We start from the raw sequence: 25,691 nt of genomic DNA on the forward strand, positions 1-25,691 counted from the left end.
TCAGGCTACTATCAGATCTTCTCTTCTCCAAGAATTGTCTCTGTTCATGGGGGCTGAACAGTTCTGATAGTAGGAACTCAACATCTTCAAAATCAGGATCAAAGACCCTGAAAGCACGTTTCAACTCCTTTTGAGATTTGAAAGGATTTTCTACAAATTTGGGGAAACATCTCTTTATGGATTCAAGTTCCTGTGGGTTGAATTGTCTGTGGGCTATGGAGTGTAGCATAGCAGCATTACTGGATAATGTAGTGACCTCTTTTAATGGATAGATTTTTTCAGGTTCACCAGCAGACTTGTTCTTGTTATCACCTTCATTTTCCTTAGGTACATTCTTTGTTTGTCCATTGTCCTTGCCCATAACCTGATCTAGCCCTTTTTCCTTAATCAATTGCTCAAACACAGCCTTAATCATGCTTTCCAGCTTGTTATCAATAGCTAATATCTTTTCTGCCTTAAGGGGAATCACAAATCTAAAGATCTTCTTTACTTGAGTTAGAGTTTGAAGGACAGTCATTAAAAGCACATGCACATGAGCCAGGACCTGCAAGAGTATAGGGTCAGTTTGGAATGGCAACTGCAAAACAGACCTTGTTATGTTGCCTATATAATCAATAGATTCCATGATCATATGGGTCATTCTGCTGTACAATATGTGGTAAACCCAGAAACAAGCGATGACAGCAATCACCACAACTCCACAAACAACTTGTTTGAACATTATTTTTTCCTTTACTAATCTACCTTTCAAAGGGTTGTGGAGTTTAGTCAGACTTTGAGGTGCCAATTATATTAGAAACAGGATAATGGGATACTCTGGCTTGTGACTAGGAGATATTAGGGAAACCTAAGGGTGCCTAGTTGTAATGCAGATAGAAATACTTCTGAGAGATAGAGAGATACTATTAGAGAGAGATATTCTGGGCTTGCCTATTGATCACTATTGATGGCTAATAGATTAATAATTTTCCTACCCTCCTCCTCCTTCAATACCATCCTTCACCACCCTCTTCTGAAGCCCTTGGCTTCGTCCCTCCCCCCCTGAGTGGACTCTGAGGTTTATGAGGAAACACTCTTTTCTCTTCCTTTCTCAAGTAAGGGGGTTTATTGGGAACAACAGGATGGAAGACTGAGGTAAGATGAGGTATGAGGGATAGGGTAATCCCTATTCTATAAGGAGGGTTAGAAGGATTTTGGGAAATGTCAGTCCTGTCACAGCTGTGACACAAAATCTGTCAGGGAAATGGAAGACAACTGTTTAATCTTCTTTCTTCTTCCTTCAAACTCCAATCTCAAATATGCAATCAGTTCTTCAGGTTCAACTACCACCATCAGCCACACAAAACCATCTTCTTGCCTCCCCTCTCCAAAGCCAAGAGAGTTCAGCCTAGGACAGAAGCTAACAGGGCACCTGTTCCTAGCTTCTTCCCTCTTCAGCCTGGCTTGACTCTCCAACTGACTTTCCTGGTAACATTCTATTTGGACTGTTCTTTCTTGATTGACAGATGATGTCCCCAGCTTTCTGTCTTGCATGCATGAAGTTCTCTCTTCCTTCATGCCTCTTCCACAAACTGGAATGCAAAACATTGCCCTATTACATTTCATGTAAGATATGTAATCAGGAGATGTATTCAAATTTCACCTCAAACATGTACTAGCTGTGTAGTCATGAAATTAGCTGTGTGCACAAATCATTTCATCTCTCTGAACCTCAAGTTGTTTAACTACAAAATGAGGATTTTGTGCAAAAGGCTTATAGTAAGAAGATCCCTTTCCATTCCTAAAGAGCCCTATATATACATGTGAATTGTTAAGTATGAAGTGAATTCTAGCCAGGCCCACACATTAACCTAATTTAAACAACAAAATGCTCTAAAGGAAAGACTGAGACTGAGATCACTGCCCTTTCTCAGATCTAGTGGAGATGGTCTGGGACCCCACTAAGAGCAGCAGCTCCCTTCTCCAATCCACATCATCCCATAGCCATGATGCTGCCCCTGGGCTCCCCCATCCCTTGCTGCCATTGTCTAAGGAAACAACTTTTGTGGAGGTGTGACCTGCCAATTCATTTTACCCGTAGCCATGAGCTCAATACTATACTTCTTCCCTCAAGGTTAGAGATTTTTCACATTAGTATATGTTTTTGATATAGCTTTACATTGTAATATCTGAGCCATGAATTATATTCCACCATGTCTCAGTGGTTCTTTTTTATTTACCCTCTTATATTGAACTCTCTAGCTCATCTTATTCCCAAATTCTAAAGGTGCATATAAGCATATATATATATACGTATGTATACATAGATTAGATTAAATGCATACATATAAGACTATTTTTTGATTAACTAGAATGATATGACTAATCTAGTATTTTAAAGAAATTTTAAAGGAGGAAATAAAAATCCTTACACAAAAAAATCATCCTTAAAAATGAAAGGTTAGAGAGGCCTGACTGAAGACAAATGGAATTTTAGTAGATTTCAGTATCAATATGAGTGAACAATCTCCTATGGGAGACCAAAGGGCTAATATGATCTTCCCAGCCATCTTCAGGAATAATCCTCATTTCCCCCCCAGTGAATAATTAGACTCCACTTCTAAGTACACCAGACTCGCATAGATTAGTTTTTGCCATACCTCTCGTGGAACCAGGCCTCTGTACAACTTCCAGGATATTAAAACTGTAGCAAGGAGAAACAAGATTTTATGGGTATTTTTTTAATCCCTAGTAAGAACCTGAAATTAAAATGAAGAAAGAGAGTAATTTGAAATGGAACTATAACAATTCCTCATCTTGGCATTTAAAACTCTTTATGGTCTGTCTTCAGCCTGCCTTTCTAGGCTCGTTATAGATTACTTTATGGTCTAGCCAAATTGGTCTACCTTCTGTTCCTTGCATTCAGCCATCTATCTCACCTCTCAGTGCCTTTTGATTCTTGGGAAATTTTCCTTGGCTCTATTTAGAAGCTTGCACTTTTTTGAGGGTACATTTCATGTAGTACCTCCTACAGCAAATCTTTCCTGATCCTTACTTTTAATGTTTTGTCCCTTCCAAAATAAGCATGCATATATTTATGTGTAGATGTTTTATCCCCCTTCCCAGTAAATAGAAGCACATTGAGGTCAGGAATTGTTTTTGTCTTTGTGTCCTGTCCCTGGTGCCTTATCTAAGGTCTTGCATTCATCTATCTGAGCACTCACTGACAGTTTGGATTAGATAGGTAGAGCTCTTCAGACAAAGATGGACCACTACCTGTGCCAATACAGCCTAAATCCCTCTTCTTGCCCTATGGCTATGTGGGTGTTGTTCTTGATTCTCAGATCAAAGAAACAACTTTCACTGATCTCTTTCATCCCATTGCTTTGTGGTCCCCTTCTCCCACATCTATTACCAATGATAACTACCAAAGCAGATTGCCTATTTGCAACTGCCTGGACGGCTCTAATGTAGGGGACTCTGGAAGAAGTGTCTTTATAGTGTGTTTATCTTATTTTGACTACCTTGCCAGATGTGATTAGCAATTAGCAGTCTGTGTCTGCTGCTAATGCATTGATATAAATAGCAGGTACAAATGGCAGCTATTGGTGAGATCTTCCTAGACAAACTTCTAAAACTCCAGATTCAGTTTCTTCCTGAATGTCTTCTCATCTCCCTTCTTCTGTCTTCATTAAATCATAAATGATTTTCTTCTGCCTTGTGTTTACTACATAACAGATTTTGTTCTTTGATAGTTGTTGCTCTGTTTTCTTTCAAAGAGATGATTTTTCTATTTCAGAAAATTGTGTTAAAGATTTTGTTTTTCCCTTTGAATACTATGTCTTCTTTTGTTTTCTGTGCAACAACATTGTTACTATTTATTTCATAACAGTCACAAATTCAATAAAGCTAAAAATCAGTTCCTTTCTACACAAGCAAATATTTATCTTACAAGTCTAAATGTAGGGAGATTTCTCCCAACATATGTTCTAACCAAATGATCATATTTTAAATGGTAGAATGATTAACTATTTTTACTTCTTCTCTTAGTGTTTTTTCCTTTATAAGTTTCATTTTAAAGATTAAAGCTGCCAAAAAATCACTATTTTAAAGTTAGTTATCCTCCTTGGAGGCTAACTTTGTTCCTATTCCTTTCTATCTTTAATCAATCACATTCACTCCCATGCATCTCCCCTCTCAATCTTTAAACATACTCAACGTTCACTTATCCTAAAAAAATTTTATTTCTGCTCAAGTAGGACCTGAGCTAATACTCGTGTCATTCCCTACTTCAATATTTTCATTACCCAATTGCTGGAAAAAGTAGTTTTATACTTTCACAATCATACTGCCTATTCGGCCTAGTGAAAGGAGCATTTACTATGAAATCAGAGGTTCAAACCCTACCTCTGTCATAAACTAACTTTGTGGCCTTAGACAAGTCATTTAATCTCAAATTGAAAAGTTGAACTAATTGACCACTGAAATCTCTGCTAGCTCTAGAGCTATCGTTTTATCATCTTGTAATCTAACTTCCAATTCTCAAATGATACTTCTATCTTAAAATTCATTGTTGGCCTCCTGATTGTAAAATTCAATAACTTCACCTCAGGACTTTTACTCCATGAACTCTTTTTTAAGTAAGTTAATTTTTTTCCAGATTACATAATAATTCAATTTCCAACAATTGTTTTCTGACTTTTTGCAATCCATGTTCTCTCCCTCTCTCCCATCCCACCCACCCCTCCCCAAGACAGGAGGTAATACAATATAAGTTGTACATCTTTTATTATACAATGCATATTTCCATATTCATTGTGTTTTGAAAGAAAATGTACATCACTTACACTTAGAGAAAAATTAATGGAGAAAATAAATTTTAAAATAGCATGCATTCATACTCCATCAATTTCTTCTAGTCATGAAAAGCCTTTTTCATCATGAGTCCCTTGTAGTTGACCTGGGTCCCTAAACTCCATAAGTGTCTAATAACTATTAGCAATTAGATATCACTATAAATTTTGCAAAGATATAACAGGAACCGCAGGTGTATTATTACTCAAAAATTTTACAGATTAGGAAACTGAAACTCTGAAGTGTTAAATTAGTTCCTATAATCACATAACTCAGATGACAAGTGCCCTAGATATTTTGGGAGGAACTTTTTTTGATAGTTAACAAAGAAAAGAGCCCATCCTACTTGAGACTGTCAATTTTGGACATACTGAGTTTGAAGTGCTGATAAGACATTGAGTGGGAAACATGTAAAAGACATTAAAAGATACCAGTTTGTAGCATAATATATCAGGGTTAAGATGTAGATTTGTTATCTTCATACTTTTATAAATTCTGCAAAGATATAACAGGATCCCCAAGTGTAGGGAGATCATTACATTATTATTCAAAAATCTTACAGATTAGTAAATTGAAATTCTGAGAAATTAAATTACTTCCCATTATTACATAGTTCAGGTTGCAAGTGTCCTAGATATTTTCAGAGGGACCCCTTATAATATTTAAAAAATATTTGACAGAATATTTAACAAAGAAATTAGCCCTTCCTACTTGAGAGTATCAATTTTGGACATACTGAGTTTGAAGTACTGGTAAGACATGCAGTGGGAAACGTCTAAAAGACATTAAAAGATGCTGATTTGCAGCACAATATATCAGGTTAAGATGTAGATTTCTTATCTTCATCCTTCAATCATCTCTTCCCTTTTTTGCCTTTTCAATCTCTCCCCCTCTACCAGCTATTTCCCCTCAATATGGAAACCTTTAAGTTTCTCCTTTACAAAAAGAGAAGAAAAAAATTCACTGTATGTCCTTTTGAGGTAAGCAGCAGTTTCCTGATGCTATTCACCTTGCCCTAACACAGCTTTTTCCCCACACAACTTCCATTAGCCCAATCTTCCCTAGTGGCTTCTCTGGTGTAGGATCTTCCCTTCATGGAACTCATTGGTCCCAGAATCTCTAATGAAGCTTTTTGGCCAAGGAGCAATAAAAAGTCCAAAGCATGTGGGCTCAGTGCCTCTTAGTCTAAGTAGATGCCTGAGGCCACACAAATTACTATACCTTGATAATACTCCAGTTTCCAAATGGAGATGGGGGGGTGGGTTGGGGATGCTTACTGAGAAGCTAACCACCACGGTATCCTTGCTGCATATGCCTGAGAAGGACAGGAGAGGGAGGGGGGTGTAGGTGGCTCAGCAGATAGAGAGCCAGACCTGAAGTTTGGAGGTCCTGAGTTCAAATCTGATCTCAGATATTTCCTATGTGACCTTAGGCAAGTGACAACTCTAATTTATTACTTTTCTTTATTACTCTTTTATCTTGAAACTAATACTTAGTAATGACTCTAAAACAGAAGGTAAAATTTAAAAAAAACTGGACTAAGAAGGTAAAATGTTTCTACCTTTCAACCGATTAACTTTCTCTTTCCTCCTTCCCTGCTAAAACTGCTATCAAAGAAAGATTACATGATCAGCTTCTAGTTTTTCACCACCCAGTCTTTCTTTGTTCTTCAGAAATGAGTTACCATTCCCAAAACTCTACTGAAATGGCTCTCTCATAAAGGTCTCTAAAGTTTTTATAGCCAAATCCAATTGTCATTTTCACATTTTCATCCTCTTTGGTTCATCTCTATATGCCATTTCAGTGCTGGAATAGTTTTGGGTTGGTAGACAAACTTCTCAGGGTAGAGAAAGGCATTTTTATTTTTCTTCTAGTAAAAGACTTTTGCCTATGATGGCCAAGCATTTGGTTTTCTTTTGGTGCTCCTTCCAATTTTTCTATTTGATTATACATTCTCAGTGTTCTAGGTAAATCTCTACTGTAAGTGGTAGAAGAGGTACTACTGCATTGCTGGAGGCAATTTCCCTGATCTGCATCTAAACCAATGAAGTCATAGTTCTGGTCCCTTATGAAACTCAAATAATGAGAAATATTCAAATCAACCCACCCAAGAATTCCTTTTTTCCAGAATAATTTGTCTTTCTTGATTTTCCCATATGATCATTCATAATTGTAGGTCAGTAAATAAGAAGTTCTGCTCCCAGCATATTACTGCCCTCCATAATGGAGGAGAAATAAAAATTTTGAAAGTTACAGCCCTGCTGTCATGGAACTTTAAAGTCTAATGCATTTGTAAATAGTTAAGTAGCAAGATAACAGTACAATAAAAAAGATATTTAATATGATATATGGTGAAGTAAAACAAAATAAGTGAAATAAATATTAATTTTAAGCTCTTAAAGGACAGAGATCACTGAATGTTTAGAGTTTCTTGGAACAAAAAGAGAGCAAACTGGCTCTCAAAGTATTAGCTGTAAGCTGGAAAGCATGAAAAGAGCCAATAAATCTTGGGGAATCATAGTGCACTCAGAAAATACTGAAGAGACCAGCATTAGAGTACTTCAATGAAAATGCAATCAAGAAGGAAAGTTGTGGGAGATAACTTTGGAAAGATAGTTTGAGACTAAATTGTAGAGTACTTTGAATGACAAGCTAAGAAGTTCAGATTTTATCCTGCAGGAAATGGAAAACCACTGAAGATTTTGAGCAAGGAAGTCTTACGATGAAAAAGGTATTGGAGGAAGATTATACTAGTAATGAATGTGGAGGTCTGTGTACCATGACTGAAAGCTTGAAGGTTGTCTGGGGAGAGATGTCAAATACTCAAGCTGGAAGATTTATTGGTACCCTTTCCTTGCCAAGGGGTGGTCAGTGAATTTCTATTCAAGATGATGATATCATCACCATATTTGCTTCTCTGTTTTAAATAGAGTCTTCATCTTGTTAATTAAAAATAGCAACTTTGTTGATTTATGCATATACCCATCTAGTCATCTGGAAGAAAGGGGGGGCATGCACTCCCTTTTATCATTGGCTTGGAAAATATTGTATGTGCCAGATATTAATCATGAATAGAAGAGAACAGCAAACACTCCTGATGTGATAATCATCTCAAGAAAATTACCCATTTTTTCCACTTCCAGCAGCCAAGATAGTGGCATAAGGAATGCTCCAAACTCATCCAAACCCAGCCTGAAACAATTTTTGGAGTGATAGAGCCAGTAATAGGCAGAGTGAAGAAAGGTTTCAGCCAAAGAAAACATAGAGATAGGAGGAGGACCCCATCTTGCTGGGATAAGAGGGAAGTTGACTAAATCAATAAAATTATGGTTCTAGTCTTCTATAAGCTTAAATAATGACAACTCAGATAATGACAAACTGCCCAGCACATGTTGAGGAGTAGGAGTTGCAGCCTGATGCAAGCACAGTTGAAGGATTCCTGAATGGAAGGAGCAACTCCATGGCCACAACATCCAGGGCAGTTGGAGTCTGAGGAGCGGAATCCAACTCAATCTAATGCGATAACTAGGGAAACCCAGGGACAGTATTCCCTATGCCTCAGTAGTGGAGCTGAGCTTTAGCATATGGATATGATCATTTTAAAAAGCCATTTAAAAAATTTAAAAAGCCAAAATAAGCAAAAGACAAAGAAAAAACCTGACCCTGGAAAACTATTTCAACAGTAGGAGAGACCAAAATGTAAGCTCAGAAGAGTACAGCAAAACAGAAATATGTGAAGTCTGAAAGGCATATGTGAAAGGATATCAAGCCCAAAATGAACTCTAGGAAGAGTTCTAAAAGAGGATCACAAAACAAATAAGAGAAAAGAAGAAAAATTGCAGAAGGAAATGAAAGACCTAAAGAAGGAAGAACAAAATCTCAAGCAAGAAAATAACTCCTTAAAAACTGGAATTGCACAAATGGAAGCTAATGATTCCATATAACATCAGGAAATAATAAAACAAATTCAAAAGAATGAAAAATTGAAGACAAATACCCCTATATCAGTTAATATTGCCTTTGTGGACACTTCTTTAGTATTGTAAAGGAGTAGGCAACAAAGGAAGATTGATGGCAATTTTCTCTGGTTTGCCCTAAAGAGAATAAATCTCCTTTTACTTGAATGATTCTACTAAGTATCTCAGAATTTGTAGTGATAAAGCCTGGACTGAAAAGCCAAATTTATTTCAGGAAATTCTATGTGTTTCCAGTGATGCTGCCATCTCCATTTTCCAGTGACCATTGTACACCCTCCTAGGGCCCCCAACCAATTTGCACAGAATAAGCTCAGGATCAGTGCAGTGCATGCTGGCCCCATACCCAAACCCCAAGAATATTTTCATTCCTAGTCCTTCCAAGTCTATCTTCTGCCATTCCTTTCTCCTGTGCCATCTGGGGCCTTGATCTGTTATTGACATGTAACCTCCCTTTTGTAGTTCTTCCATCTTTGTGACTATCTGAATCCTACCTATTTCCTGAAAACACCATATTAACTACCCTTTCTTTGTTATCTTCTGACAATAAGGCTGGAAAGAGATTACAAAGCATATGCCTCATTCTCCTCTCCCACTTTAAGGCACTTCCTCTGCCACCATCTCTTGGGTAACATCTTTTCTCCTTCATATTTCTCTCTATACTATTTAGATTTACACTATTACCTTTTGTGGCTCTCCAAGTTTCTATAAGAAGTTCAATTCTTGTTTCACAGTTTTCTTCTTTCCTTTCATCTTTACCCCCTTCAAACACCTTGGTCTCCTAGTTCTTCAGCTTTCTCAACTCTCATAACCTGTCCCCAGAATACTTCAAATATATTAGGGAATTAATAATAATAATTCATTTATATGGTTCTTTAAAGGTTTTTCAAAGTGCTTTATACATCTTAACTCATTTGATTCTCTTAGTAACTTTTTGAGGTTGATGCTGTTTTTATCATCATATTATGGATGAGGAAACTAATGTAGACAGTTGCTAAATGATACTCTCTCATTTTGAAAAATTTGCATATGGGGACTGGAACATTTGACTTCTTTCTGTAATGAAGTGCAGGTAGTAGTGCTATGTCTTCATACTCTCCATAAGGTGTCAGGACCATGGCCAAAAGTGATCAATAATAAACACTATCACTAACTATCCCTTCAGAGAATATGACTCATTCAATCAATGACTTATTCCCTTGTCTAGCTACTCTCTCCTGTCATTCCTTCCCACCACCTTTATCAGTCAAAATCTCTGTTTAAGGGTTTTAGCCTTAGTAAATAGATTAATTGAATTAGGTAAAGGTATAATAAAATGTAAGTTACTTGCCTGTTTATTATAGAAATTTCAAATATCTCAAGTAACCCAGGTCAGAATTTCACTTTTAATGGAGCTTAACTGGTATGAAATTAGCATAAATTCCATGTACTTATCAAAACTCCCAACTGATTCCTGGTAGAGTGAAGAATTTAGTGAGTTAATGTTGGACAGTCAGCACTGGTAGGGGACCAGAGCTGACTCCATGGATTGAATGACTATAAAAAGTGCCACAGTTGCATGTGCTAGTTCTCCACATTTTTGCTTAGCAGTTCAATTGGACAGGAACTTTCTTACCATTCTGCTGTCATTACTGTATAGTACTACTCACCCCAGCATCTAACTCATCGTCAGCTCATCAGTGCATCTCTCCAGGGGGGAAAATCAGGCTTTGTATGGGGATATTTCCCCCTCTATCTCTCTTTGACTCTCTAACCTTAACCTTGAAAACTGTGCACACCTAATGATTTCCCTGAATCACACCCCCCTCAGACACATACACAAACATCTCTCCCTCCCACATAATAGCAACACCAGAACTCATATGGTCTTTTCCACAAAGCCTTATGTGAGATGAAATCTGTAAAGAAAGACATTCATCCCCAAACACAGGCCCAATACATGTGTGCCAACTTATATCAGTCATTAAATCCACTTTGAAAGTCAGAGGAGTGACTAAAGTAAAAGCGAAATTGCTGTCATATCCACTTACCTCTCTGAAACATTCAGATAAATAAAAAACAACACTAATAATTTTATTACGTACTAACCATATAGGCCCATGCTAGGTTTTGTGAGGAATGCAAAAGAAATGAAAGATTTGTTCTAATGGAATTTACAAACTAATTAAGTAGTCAAAACAGTCCTTCCCTCCCTCTCTCCTCTCTCTCTCTCTCTCTCTCTCTCTCTCTCTCTCTCTCTCTCTCTCTCTCTCTCTCTCTCTCTCTCTCTCTCTCTCTCTCTCCCATTTTTCTCTCCCCCCACCATTATTTAAAATTATAGGACAAAAAAACTACAATGTGGAAAAGGCTAAATTGTGTGGTTTGCAGCATAATACATATAGGAATTTAGAAACGTATGCTCAGCTTTCAAGAAAATGTTGAATTTCTGTATTTATAGATGAGAAGGGAGAACATTCCAAGTTAATAAAATAATTTGTACAAAGGCTTAAGGCCAGACAGAAGTTTAAAAGTTTAGAAGAGAGTGAGAACAAATAACCTGACTAAAGTAGAGAATATTTTGAGGAAACAGTGAAGAATAAGAGCCAATGTGTTTGTTGGACCAAATTAGGAAGAAATTTGAAAGTCAGGCAACAGAATTTAGATTTGATGTAGTAGAAAATAAAGAGCCGCTATTTTTTTTAATCAAGAGGTGCATATAATAAAAGTAACATTTAAAGAAAATCAGTCTGCTAATAGTATGATTTGTGAATTAGAAGTGGGAAGAGACCAGGATCAGGATGACCATTTAGAAGTAAAAAAGTATGAAATTATGCAGCCCTTGACCACAATGATTATAGTAATAATAAAGAGGTTGGAGCATATGGAAGAGACATTTAAGATGAAATTCCAATGATTGAAGATGGAAACCATTAAATTAATAAACACTTATTGAATACCTACTATCTGACAAGAACCACACAAGATACTTGGAATACAAAAACAAAAAGTGTCTAATAAGAAGGGAGGGTACCAGTAGTCAAAGAGATCAGGAAAGACTTTATGTAAAAAGTAGTGTTTGAACTCCATCTCTAAAGAAAAGAGGGATTCTATGAAGTGAATGTGAGGGATCATTGCATCCCAAATTTAGAATTTTCAAAGCACAAGAACAGATACATAAAATGGAATGCTTTTTATGAGGAACAAAGATCCATTAAGTTCAATTTGGCTGGATTGTAGAGTACAAAAAAGAGAGTAACTATATAACAAGCCTGGAAAAATGGGAAGGGTCCAAACTGGAAAAGACTTGCCATAGGAATTTATATTTTCTCTCAGAGGCAAAAGAGAACCACTGGAATTGACCAATGGATTGGAGTGAGGAGAAATTTCTGATAGAGACAAATCAGGAGATCACTGTAATAATACAGGAAAGATATGATGAGACCTTGAATGGAGGTGATAACTCTATGATTAGTGAAAAGTCTATGTATGTGGTGACATTAAAAGAGGAAAACGAATGAAAAAGGATTTCAAGGTTATAAATTTGTAGCAAAATATCAAATACTTTATGTGCTACTCTTAAGACTCAAGTCAGCAAACAGTTTAAATATGTTAAAATCATTTTTGTCTCTAGGATACAGTTTAGGTTAATTATTGACAGCAGCATTATGGGGAAGGAACCCAAAAAAGTTTATAAGGTTGTTTTTGATTATCATTATTTTATATATTTGTGCCTTTGCAAAATTGTAGAAAGAAGCAAATTTGTGTTGGACCTTTCTGAGAACACAAATTTCTAAAATCATTAGAAGTACTACTTGTATTTGACATAAAGTATCTTTGGTTACTTATGAAAAATATATTTAGATATTTAATATTTAGATAATTATGTAACATCTTAAGCAGCATTTTAATATGAGGACTTAAAATTTGCCCATCCAATTTAAAAAAACATTTACAAAAAGAAAATAAAATTCAAAAGTACCATTTTATAAGATAGAAGTCTTAGCCTGTCAATTAAATAATTGGTTTACTCCTAGGAATTATTGACCTAATTCATATTATCATTTTTCAAGCTACTAAATATTATAGAGATTAACTATTATAGTTAAAATACTTAAAATATTATGTTTTTAAAAATTAAATTTATTAACACATATTCTAAATATTAAAAATATATTATATATTAAAATAAAGAAACAGAGCCTTTTAAAAATGTTACTTATCCAGTGTTATATGGTACTGCTAGTTAGTATCAAACAAAATACTAGAAACTTTTTGGCTTTTTTTTTCCAACAACTCTTCTTGAATATATGCATCAAGTGATATCCCTTCTTTTTCATCAATAATTTATATTTCTTTAAGAGAGCATTTGAAGTGTTATGTGTAACACTGTGCCTACTGTGGTTACTTGATAATCTTTCTATTTAGGTTTTTATAATATACATAATCTAATATATATTTAAAAATTTTTAAATAAATACAACAGAAAGACATGGATCTTAGATTATGTTTAGTAAATGTCTAATATGAACTAAGTTGTTATTGAAAAACTTAATGAATTATGTTTATGTTTAGGATTTCATTGCCAAGGCCAATTTTATGTTCACTATAAGGACCTTTTGCATACAAAAGTATATTTCTTGAGTTATTCTGTAGAATTTAATATGCCTTGTGAAACTCATTTCCTTATTTACAGCAGAAATGTTAATTGAATAATTATAATTTACAACAAAAAAGCAAAAAAAATATACATCATGAATATGTTACTTTTTCCTAATGACAAATAATCTTGCATTCATTCACTCTTGACCTTGAATGAAAATGTATATTGTGATAGAATAGGACTTAGTTCAAAGGGAAAAAAATCCCAAATTCATTGAAGACAGATTTTGGAAATTATCTATTTCAGGACAAACAATAACAGCAAATAATTTTCCTCTAAAGTTGATCTGATTATTGATGGATGCAAATTATTCTTGAAAGAAATTACTTCTGAGAGCATGAGTAATAAATAATAAATGAAATAGTAATAATAAACCTTATATACTGAAGGAATTCGTGATTCAATTAAAATATGGTCAAATGTAATAAAAATTCCTTCTCATGATAAAATCATAAAAAGATAAAATATGGTCTCCCCTACAAAGAAATGTCTCACAAACAGTAAATATACTGACTACAAAGATTGTTTTTACTATTATTATACTCTGACTGGATTTTCCTTTAAACAAGAACATTCTTCCATTTCAGTTAGATTCTATATTATTACAGAGAGAAATAATTCTACTTTCACAATGGGTGAACTAATTTTATATTTTCTGATTATTCAGAATTGCTAAATTATGTATTTATGTGCCAGTAGATACAATAATTTTACTGTTTTCTATGAAAAGACATTTTGTAAATGCTTAGCATATTATTTATTTGCAGTGTGTATATTTTAAAATATGTGTTGTTTACTTGATAGACTTGAATCAAAGGAGCCATTCCTGTCTGTTGGGTGAGTATTTCTGCAAATCTTCTGTCACCATTCATTGTTTAACTCAGATGAATAATAGGGTCCTTCTGAGATCATGTAAACTCCATATTCATATAAATTCATATGATGCATGCTTTATTCATATATCAACATAGCTGCCTTTTGCCAATTATTTTATGAAAATTGTATTAAATATGTGCAGTAATTAATTTCACATCAATAATTCATTTGGTGAATGAATATAAAATGTTATGTACTTCAACAAAACACAACACAAAGCAAATTAAAAAGAGATTTCCATTGTAAAGGTAAGCGTTAGTTTTGTGTGTTTGTTCTCCCAGTTTCTTTGAATCTAAACATTTCTGTCTATCCAATTTCTGTTCTCTCTTTTTCTCTCATTCTGTCTAATTCAGTGTTGCTTCCTCTTTTCTTCTCTAAACCTGTCTTCCAATACTTGTTCTTTTCCACTTTCCTCTTATCTCACTTTCATCTCCCCAACACCATCATATTGAATGCTGCTCTGAACACACAGAGGAAGAACCCTGAGGCATATAAAGGTGAGAGACTTCAAGCTAACCATCACTTGTAGTTTAACTGCTGAATCATGGAATAATTCTGAAATTCCAATTGCTCTTGCACAGATTTCATTACATAATGGCATTGCTGACAATAGTGTATATTTTTCATTATTGGAATCTGGAATTCAATGAATGTTTTCTTTTTGTCATTGAGAAGTAAAATTTGTGAAAGATAAAAGCTTATTGTGATTATTGGCTAATCAATAAGCAGGTGTTAGTTTTGGTTCCTAACACAAGGAAATATAGTCTTGAATATGAAGAAGATGACATAAAATCTCTCTTGGTGCTTGCTTATATGAAAATTTCAGGGTATTTGCCAACAATAGTGTTAAACTTGTTTTTTAAAAAAGTGAAACTATTGCCTACTTGATTAACCAAAAATATTCCAGGAAAGGCTTTTAATTGGAAATGATAGCGATTACTTTTTCTCCATTATTCTTGTATTTTTTTTTATTCCTAGCTGTCAAGTGCTAAACTCATCCATTGAACAGTGGAATTCCTTCTTTCCTCCAAGTTTTCCAAGAACTACTTTTAAGAAGTTCATTTCCTGTAACAAACAATAGAATTAAGTGATGGGGAAGGAAGTAATGAGAGGGAAACAGTATATATGTTGACTGGAAATATCTAAAAATAAAAAATAAATGGGTTTCATATAAACACTTAAGTAAGTTTGTTCTCCACATTTTGGTAATTGCCTCATAGTACAAGAAAGATTTGAAATGGATTTTTAAATATTTAATTTTCCAATTTTCATTTTCTCATCAGAAAAGATTGAAACAATTTGTGTCTCACTTTATGCAGGGTTTTTGTTCTGTTGGATTTTGCTTGATGATGTTTACGCTTCTCATAAACGAGTCTGAGTTTATTCCATTTTTTCATAACATCCAGACCACGTTGCCACATAACTTTGGTTTACATATTTTTGACATGTTTAATAACCTTCTTGAAACTTTACTCAAGATCTTAGCCCAGAAGCATGATAGTTGTTTGCATAGAAATGCTTAATTATATAAAATTAAGCCAGCCCTTTTCAGTCAATACATGTGAAATCTCATCCCTTAGAAACTAAAGCATTAATCAATAAGTGATCATATTACTCATTGCTGACTCTGTATCTCATATGTTTCCTATAGCTTAGCTTTCAATGATGTGTTATGATAATGATAATAAAGTTATCTGATGTACTTACACAGGCTTTTGGGGGGATAGAAATTGGGACCAGACCCCCATAATTTAACTGGCATAGGGAGTTTCAAATGGAGTTTCCATTGAGGACATTCCATATCAGTGCAGATGTTCACCTTATAGTCTTAGAGATGTTCCCTAGAACACTGAGAAGTTAAGTGATTTTCCCTGGGCGATACAACCAATGTTTGCGGACGAGACTTGGATCCAGGTGGCTCCAGTTCTTTCCATTGACAGAATACCTTTTTTGGTATATTAACTAGAAGTAGTAAATTATTTAGCTCATTTTAAAAAAGTATTTGCTACTCTCCTATGCATTAAGTGACATCAAAATGTGGTCCCATTTATCTCAAGGATAATTTCTGTCTCTACTAGATAGGGGAGTCTATTATAGTAGGTCCTGAACCAGTTAAAAGTAAACTACCACAAGAAGCTGCTTTAACTCTTCTAGGCCACTAGGGTCTTATTTAGTTACTTGCTGCTTCACTGGACTATTACTGTTCTATGAGGCATATTAAGACATAATGGATCCCAATGGCAGTCGGGGAACTGAATTATTACTGGGCTAGCACTCCACATTAGATCAGAAAATCAAGCTTTGCTTTTATATGCATTGCCTAGAGTTACATCCAGTCACCAAAAGTTTATTTTTATATTGAGAAGAAAGGAATTTAAATGGAAATTAACCATCAAGTAAGAAGAAATAACAGATTATCAAATCATTTTATAAGCACCAATAATTATGAATTAGTTTTAAAAATTGAAAGAAAATATAATACATCTCATATATATATATATATCTTAATTGACATAAATGTGAGTCAGGTTTCTTCCTTGATACCTATATATATATATATAAGCATATAAAATTAAACTTCCACCATGAAAACTAAGGTTAAAAGGGCAAATGTTAAATTCAGCAGAAATAGTTATAAATCTAGAAAGTCTCAGCATATGAAGAAAGGCTGTTGAGCTAAGTTCAGAATCTCAGGTTCTTAAGCAACAACTGAATAGCATAAAAGTTCCATCAGATTCACCATGTCACTGAATGTCAAAATAAAACATATTAAAGGCATGGTCTAACTATGCCCCACTTTACTCCTAGGCAATAACTATAAAATTTGAATCCTTCTAGAATCTCCATAATATATATACCTGCCATATCTTGATGGGCCTTGAAGTCAACATGGGACCCATGTCCTTATCTTCCTTCTTAGCTGAAAGGTGTTGGGTCCACTCAAATTTAGCTAGATTAAATTTATAAAGGACCAGAAACATACAAAGTTTACTAAGTTTTAAGTTTTGAGATGTTCCATGTATGAATTATCTTTTGTACTACTATATACAAATACAATAATACACATACATATGTATAAGTGTGTGTGTTTTAGGAAATCTTGAAATTCTTTTTTCTTTTACTTAAGCCTGAATCAGTTTAAGATTAAAGTTAATTTTAATAATTATATTAACTAAATCATAATAGTTATGATTATAATAATCCTTCTAAAATACCTTTAATGTGACACAGAATAAGAAGGATCCTATAAAAATATTACCAAATTTTCCAGGGTACCTTGCATAGAAAGCCAAAGTCTACATTTTTAAATATAAAGGCACTGGCAACCCATTCTATATTTCCCTCATTCCTCATCATCTAAGGAAAAGATAGATAAATTGAAATCATAACAGATTTCTCACTCTAAAAGTGATTTAACCAGTGTCTGATTATGGCAATATCTTACTGATCTCTGAAGTGATCCAGTTATGTGCAAGACACCAACCATCAACCAATTCAATTCAAATTTATCCTCCACATAGCCATTGAATGTGCATAGATCATTCTTTAATTAATAATAATTCTTTAAGCATAGATCCGACCATGTCACCCTCTCTAACTCCCCATTTAATAAACTCCAGTTACTCAAGTATAAAATGCTTTCTTTGGCATTCAAATCCTTTAATGAGGACTCCCTCCCACTTACTCAGGTTTTTTTTACCCCTCCCTTCCTCCCTTCCCACCACTACATCCACCACTTATTTTTCAATCCAGTGTCACAGGGATTTTTACTGTTTTTCACACCTCACACTCCATTTTGAGAGAGAAGCATTTTTGCTGCCCCATCCTTACCTAGACCACCCTCCCTCCTCCTCTCTCCCTCCTAGCTTCCCTGGTTTTCTTCAAGTCTCAGCTAAAATCCAGCCTTTTATAAGAAACCTTTCCTAATCTCCCTTAATGCTAGTACCTTTCCTCTATTGAATAACTCCAATTTAACCTATATATAGCTTGTTAGTACATGGTTGTTTGTTTGTCATCCACCCCTCCCCCATCCCCATTAGGCTATGAATTCCTTGAGAGCAGGAACTTTCTTTTGCCTTTCTTTGTAACTCCAGAGCTTAGCACAGTGCTGCCAGATACTACTTGCTTAAGAAATGTTTATTGACAGACAGATTGAATTTAATATCAACAACAGGAAAAAATGATAGGAAGGAAGGAAGGAAGGAAGGAAGGAAGGAAGGAAGGAAGGAAGGAAGGAAGGAAGGAAGGAAGGAAGGAAGGAAGGAAGGAAGGGAGGGAGGGAGGGAGGGAGGGAGGGAGGAAGAGAAAGAAAGAAAGAAAGAAAGAAAGAAAGAAAGAAAGAAAGAAAGAAAGAAAGAAAGAAAGAAAGAAAGAAAGAAAGAAAGAAAGAAAGAAAGAAAGAAAGAAAGAAAGAAAGAAAGAAAGAAAGAAAGAAAGAAAGAAAGAAAGAAAGAAAGAAAGAAAGAAAGAAAGGAAGGAAGGAAGGAAGGAAGGAAGGAAGGAAGGAAGGAAGGAAGAAGCGAGCAAAGAGACAGAAACAAAAAAGGAAGAAAGGATTAATTTTCTTATAAAACTTATTATCTAAAGATGAAACAACTGAGGCAAACAGGATTAAATGATTTGCCCAGGGTTACAAAACTAATAAGTATTTTAGGCCAAATTTGAACTCAGAAAAATGAATCTTCCTGACTCCAGGGACTCTATCCTTGTGCCAACTAGCCACCTCTTACAGGTATTAATATCCCAAATTTATTAATGAAGTAGTCCAATTTTGAAGAATTTAAGGGAAGTATGTCATTATGCTAATAGGAAAAACAACATTCAAACCTAGCTATCCCAAAGATCAAACTTCTGAGGCCATTAAAGAAAAGAATGGAAAGTAGTATAAAAGGTAATGGAGATATAGATGGTAGTAGGTGTGAGAAAACTGCATCATATAATCCAAGGTTAAGAAAACCGTGGCCAAGGACCAAATATTGCCCACCACTATTTTTGTTTGGCCTGAGAATTATACATAGTTTTTACATTTTTAGATACAACAAATATAAAAACGATTCGTAATTTGTGGCCATAAAAAAAAAAACTGGCAAGGGGACAGGATTTAGTCTATTGGCTATAATTTAATGATCCCTGATATAATCAGTGAGAAATTTTGAAGAACAAAAAAGATATTATCAAGGAATTGTTTGACAGAAAGAGAAGATGGGCTGAAGCAAGGAAAGACAAGTGAGAAGACAGAGGGCTACCCTCGTATTCTTACAATGTCAGGATAAAATGAAAAAGACCTACAGTATGTGTGGGTGGACAAATGTATAGTGAACTTTTAGAGAAAATAGATGTCATACAGGGCAGACAGACTTAGATGAATTATGAACTGCATCATTGAAGAAAACTCCAAATCTGATGAGATTAGAGATCCATTTTATCTGTCTGTCTCAGCAGAAAGATAGATTAGGTATAGGGCATACTAGTTAAGAAGATTGTTAGTCATCAATGTAATAGATAATGAGGCCCTGTGTTAGGGAGAAGGGAGGGTTGTGTAAGACTGAATGCAGAGGAAGAGATGAACGTAAAGGATAAGGAGGAGATAAAATCAACAGGGCACAGAAATTGATAGGAAGAGGGGCTTAGATACAAGGAAGAGTCAAAGGTTTCAGTCAAATGAGAAAGGATAGTGCTGGAATCAATAGAAAAGGGCTAAATGGGAAAATGAGCAAGTTTTGAGGAAAAGATGATGAGTTAATTTTTGGATGTGCTAAGCTTGAGGATTGACCACATCAGGGTGTCAGAGTTGACTATGCAAAACCCATCAAGACCATTTTGTCACATATACTGGAAACTATCACACAATGTTCCCTACAGTTGTAGGATTTTGGTCCTGTCATTTTGACTCTATTGATTCCTGACAATTTTATTCTGAAATTTGTCTTCCTTCTTTCCATCAATAGTAATTTTCTTCATCAGAGAAAAGAGAAGCAAAATTGGAGTTGATAATATTTATCTCCTCTCCATGATCCTTTACCAGATCATCCTAGCCACCTGGAGCAGCAGTCATATTTTTACCTAATCAAACTATTTTTACCAGTGTGATTTTTTTTAAATTAACAATTTTAAATGCCTTTTTTCTCCATTCCTTCTCCATCTCAGCTCATTTTGAGTTTGAGCACTTGACACTATTCTTACAGGAACACACTCTACTCTTGTGTTCATTACATTACAAAGAAGAGTTTGTAATTTCTGTACCTTTTTTAAAACATCTAAAATTGGTTGGAGCATACCCATCCTCTCATTACTACTCATTCTCCTCCTTAAATATCTCTTTTTGACCTTCAAAATTTTATTCTGGTGAGTATCTCATCCATCACTTGCTAGCCCCTCCTCTGAAAGGGTTAGGCATTTAGATGCTAAATAATTCACTCTGACATCCAGGAATTCCTTTTCCCCATATCTACTGTATGTATCAAACTATGCCAGCTTTCATCAACTTTCAAATTGCAAAATCTAGTGTAATCTTTTGCTTCCTCTGACCCAAGTTCCATCATATCTACTTCAGCAACTAGTTACTCTTTGTTGGTTATATGCAAGTCAAAAAAGCAGTCCTCACTTCCTCTTATCTTTTGAAGGATAAAAAGAATCCTGTTCAAGTTATCTTGACTTTCATTTTGGCCTTTTTATTCTTAACCCATAGCCAGAGTAAGAAAACACTTGACAAATGTTTCATGAGCTAAATTGAATTGAATCACGGCAAGACAAAAATGTATTAACTTTCCAGTTTTTGGTGAAAAAAGAACTTAAAGTAGATGTCTGGATTATTAAAGTTTCCCATCACTACTATATTATACTTCCATGGAAGTCAGAATTTTTAATTAAAAGGGACATCAGGGACCATTTAATCCAAAACCTAGTTGAGCAAGAATTTCTTATAAAGGGATTATAGAGACAACTGGGTGGTGCAGTGTGGAGGGAACTAGGCCTGGAGTAAGGAGATTGTTCAGTTGTTTTTCAGCCATGTTAAATTCTTTGCAGATTTTATTAGCCAAGATTCTGGAGTGCTTTGCCATTTCCTTCTCCAGATCATTTTACAGATGAGGAAACTGAGGTACACAGTGTTATGTGACTTGTCCAGGGTCACATAGCTAGTAATTGTCTGAAACCATATTTAAACTCTGTGAAACAAGTCTTCCTGACACCAGCCTAGCTCTCTATTCCTTGCTCCACCTTAGTGCCCAGAAAAAGAAAGACCTGATTTCAATTCTAGCTTCAGACACTTACTAACTTCACAACCCTGGGCAAAGCACTTGGCCTCTTTTTGTCTCAGTTTCTTGAAATGTAAAATGGAAGCTGTAGTGACTGCTATATTCCAGGATTGTTGCAAGGACCAAATCAAGTAATATGTATAAAACACAATTATTGGCATATAGCCAATAGCCAAAGATAATAAATGCTAGTTTCCTTCCATCCCTCTAAAAATGTATCTGACAAGTCTTTCTTTACCTTTTGCTTGCATTCTCCCATAAAAGGAAGACCAATACCTCCTGAGGCATCCCATTCTTCATTTCTAAGTTCTAGAATTTTTTTTTCTCTGCATCAAGCCCCAATCTGTCTCCATAGCTTTTAACTATTTGTTCATTTTTTGACTTCTGGAAACAAGCAGAACAAGTCTAATTATAATTGGGATAGACACTAAAACTTTGATTTCATTGGTTTAGAGAACATCTGGGCCCCCACTAATGTACAGCATCACTTCCCCTGCAATGTAGGTTTTAGGGAGATTGACTAGAAAACCAGGTTTTAGTAAGTTGTCTAGGGTCGCACAGTTAGTATGTGTCAGAAGTAAAATTAAAATGTATCTCCCTGTCTTCCACACCAGATCAACTATGCCATATTTCCCTTTCATTGTTATAGCATTCAATTTTGCAAGAAGCTTTATATATATATATGAAAAGCTTTATATAAATATGAAATATATATGAAATGAAACTAAGCATATAGTCTCATTTCAACCTCACAACAAGCTGGTGAGAAATGTATTATAGGTATTATCTTTATTTTTCAGATGAGGAAATTGAGTCTCAGAGACCTGTGTCTTCCTTATACCATTAGATACTATTAGACTCAGGATTTAAACCCAAGTCTTCCTGACTCTTTTTCAGGATTGACTTTGGTTTCCATAATTAGCTCTGTTATTGAACGTTAACTCCCATATATCTATTTAGAGGAAAACCATTTCTAAGCAGGTAAAAATGTTTTAGACCAATTTGTTTCAAATCTTTAATTTTATGACTATATTTAGACTCTTTAGAATATGAGTTATAATGTGATAATCTTTGCCATTTTACCTCTATTGGTTTCCCTTTTGTGGATTTTTGTTTAATAATATAATAAGCTATACAGTATTACATTATTATTCTCTTTCAAATCTCTACATCATAACTGCTTTTTATCATATAATTCAACTGCACTATAACTTTCCTGAAAACAGAGTATTTAATTAGGTAAAGTTACCCTTTTAAAAGTGGTTTTGTTTTTATTTTAATTAGTTAGAATAAGTTTTTAAAAAATGAGGAAAAAAGTGAAATTAAGTATTTTAAAGTAGGTTGTGAAAAATGTTATAGAGAAAGACTTTCCAGGGTGAGTCTCTTCTTATAAAAATCTGATATGAGTAAGGGAGTATGAGATGATAAGATCATTGATCTAAAGCTACAAAATATATTATAGATCATGTATAACCTGTTCATTTTGCAGATAAGGAAGTTGAGGTTCACAAAGCCAGACTGACTCTGTTGCACTGAGAGTAATATTAATATTTCCTGAATTTGAACTCAAGGTGTCTGCCTCCAAATCCACTGTGCATAGCACTCTACCAATGTGCTCCCTCCTCAATGCTTTATGTTAGAGCATGACATTTTATTATAATTTATCATCATTTAGGATAAATAGAATAAGCTTAGACTTTAAAAACCAAGTTGATGTGACCTAGAAAATATCTCAAAAGAAAATGACAGTAAAATTGAAAGATTACAGGGCACAAAGTTATGTTTTCTTATCACTTCTCCAATTAGAATTTCAGCATGTTAGAAAACACAGAATAATATGAAATATGAACAGCAGACTGTGTAAATTGTATTCAAAACCAGGATTTAAGATAACTGAGTTATGAGCTTTTGTCTAGAAATGGGGTACTCATCACAATGATTGGGAAGAATGTGCTTTACCAGAGATTAACAATCTAAACAATTATATTTTAAGCTGAAAATTGGGAAAGAATGGGGCATCCGAGTGGCAGGGAACAGTAGCCACATAGCATTTTATTAAGAAATACTACACGAGGAATCTCACATCTTTACATTGAACAACAACAGCAACAAAAAGTGGAGGAAATGTTTACTAATTTAAAGAAGAAAATAACAGGGAAAAATTAATTCTTGTGAACAAAGGAATGTGTGAATGCTGATTTATAAAGTATAGATAATAAAGGGCATTTGAAAATGGGAATAATATGAAGGGAATAGGATAAATGTTTAAGTACCTACTCTAGACCAGATAGTATTCTAAGCCGTTTACAGATACCTCTTTTAATCCTCAACAATCCTGAGAGAGAGGGGCTCTTACAAAATCCATTTTATAGTTGAGGAAACAGGCCAACAGAGGAAGTAACGTTCCCAAGGACACATAGCTAGAAAGCATCTGAATCTGGATTTTAACTCAGGTCTTCTTGACCCTAAATCAGTACTCTTATTCATCAGACACCTTAACTATCTAGATTGTAATGCAATCCGGTAAATATGGCCATTTAGACATTACAAAAACAGGGAAATGAGCCTTCTAACTTGAATATGGCAATTAAAAGAATTTCCATTACCAAGTGATGCATCTATTAGGAGTAACAAAGAAGTATCCTTTTAAAATCAGTCATTGAGTGGAATCCCTGAAATAGAAGGAGAAAAGAATAATGGATAACAATTTGAGAAAAAATAAAAGTAACATTACAGTTGAAATATTCCATTTACAGAAGAAAGACATTTCTTAAAAATCACTAAAATGTCACAGAAGCTTGATACAGTAGCAACACTGGCTTACATTTCTATAGTGCTTCAAAGTTTACAAAATGATTTCCTCACTCTCACCTTTTTTGAGATAGGTGATAATTATGGAAGACTTTAATTCTTAAGACATCTGTCATAAGGACCATTCCAGACAAAGTAGAATAGTTGATGAATTCTGAAATAAGCTTGCAGATAATTTCATCTCTCACAGTAGAAGAAATTTCAGGGAATTTATTACTGTAGGCCTAATTCTGACCAATAAGAAGGAACCAATTAGTGAAATGAGAATGACCAGAACTTAATATAGACACATCATCACTGAATTCTTGATAGTCAAAAGGGAATACTGAATGTCACTACATAGTTATGCATTTTAGGAAATCGGATTTCAAAGAATGAAAGGGAAAAAATTCATAAGTCCTGAGACCATGAAAAGGGAAATGAATCAAGAAAGATAGAGGTTTATCAGAAAAGAATTTTTTTTTAATACCACTATGAATTATTCTAATGAGGAAAAAGAGGAAAACTTCTAGAGTGACTGATGTGGTTTCACAGAAAGCTCTTTAATGAGCTTAGATTTTAAAAGCACACGGCTAAAGATGGAAGCAGGAGCCCATAATCAATGGGAAATACAAGAGTCTAATGGAACTGTGAGAAAACTATCAGGAAGGCTAACACTTATTCTGAGCTGTGACTAAGGGAAAATATGAAGGTTAAGGAAAAGGGCTTATTTTACTTGAAATAAAATGAAGAAATAGTTTGTGGATGATGATTTAGTCAATTTGGAAAAACATCTGTAGTGGTATATTCCTTATATTCCTATACTGGTCAACATTTTTAAGTATTTTATACTTAGATGTAGGGCTGAAAGAACTAGAAGGAAACCTAAAGATCATGTAATCCATTTCCCATGTCATCATTTTACAGAGAAGGAAATTTTGAGCCAACTGAGGGCAAGTGCCTTACTCAACATCATACAATCAATGTGTCATTATGAAAACTTCTAACAAAATGCTCAGAATTCAAAACCAGTGCTCTCTGCTCTGTAGAAGAGGTGTTAAACTCAAGGGCAGCACAAACAAGATTAAAATTGAATTGGGAAATGTTTTACAAAATAAATATAACTACTATCCAACAGGGCAACTAGAAAGGACAATGGATAGAGTATCAGACCTAGAAGAAGGAGGACCTGGGTTCAACTGCAGTCTCAGATAACTTCTAACTGTGTGGCCCTGGGCAAGTCACTTAATCCTAGTTGCCTATCCTTTCTACTTTCCAAATAAAGGGTTTGTTTTTTTTTTTAATGCAATACAACACAAATAA

General features: G+C 34.6%; 1 protein-coding gene across 23 annotated transcripts in view; it reads left to right on the plus strand.

Moving 5' to 3' along the window:
• The window catches only part of RALYL (RALY RNA binding protein like), an 838,442-nt gene that overhangs the window by 688,912 nt on the left and 123,839 nt on the right, over window positions 1-25,691 (plus strand). For all 23 annotated transcript variants that reach the window (XM_056824164.1, XM_056824152.1, XM_056824154.1 and 20 more), the window contains one exon: window positions 14,251-14,283. In XM_056824164.1, coding sequence (XP_056680142.1) covers window positions 14,251-14,283 — 33 coding nt within the window. The remainder of the gene's footprint in view (window positions 1-14,250; window positions 14,284-25,691) is intronic.

The sequence above is a fragment of the Monodelphis domestica genome, chromosome 3 (assembly GCF_027887165.1).
Source record: "Monodelphis domestica isolate mMonDom1 chromosome 3, mMonDom1.pri, whole genome shotgun sequence".
NCBI lineage: Eukaryota > Metazoa > Chordata > Mammalia > Didelphimorphia > Didelphidae > Monodelphis > Monodelphis domestica.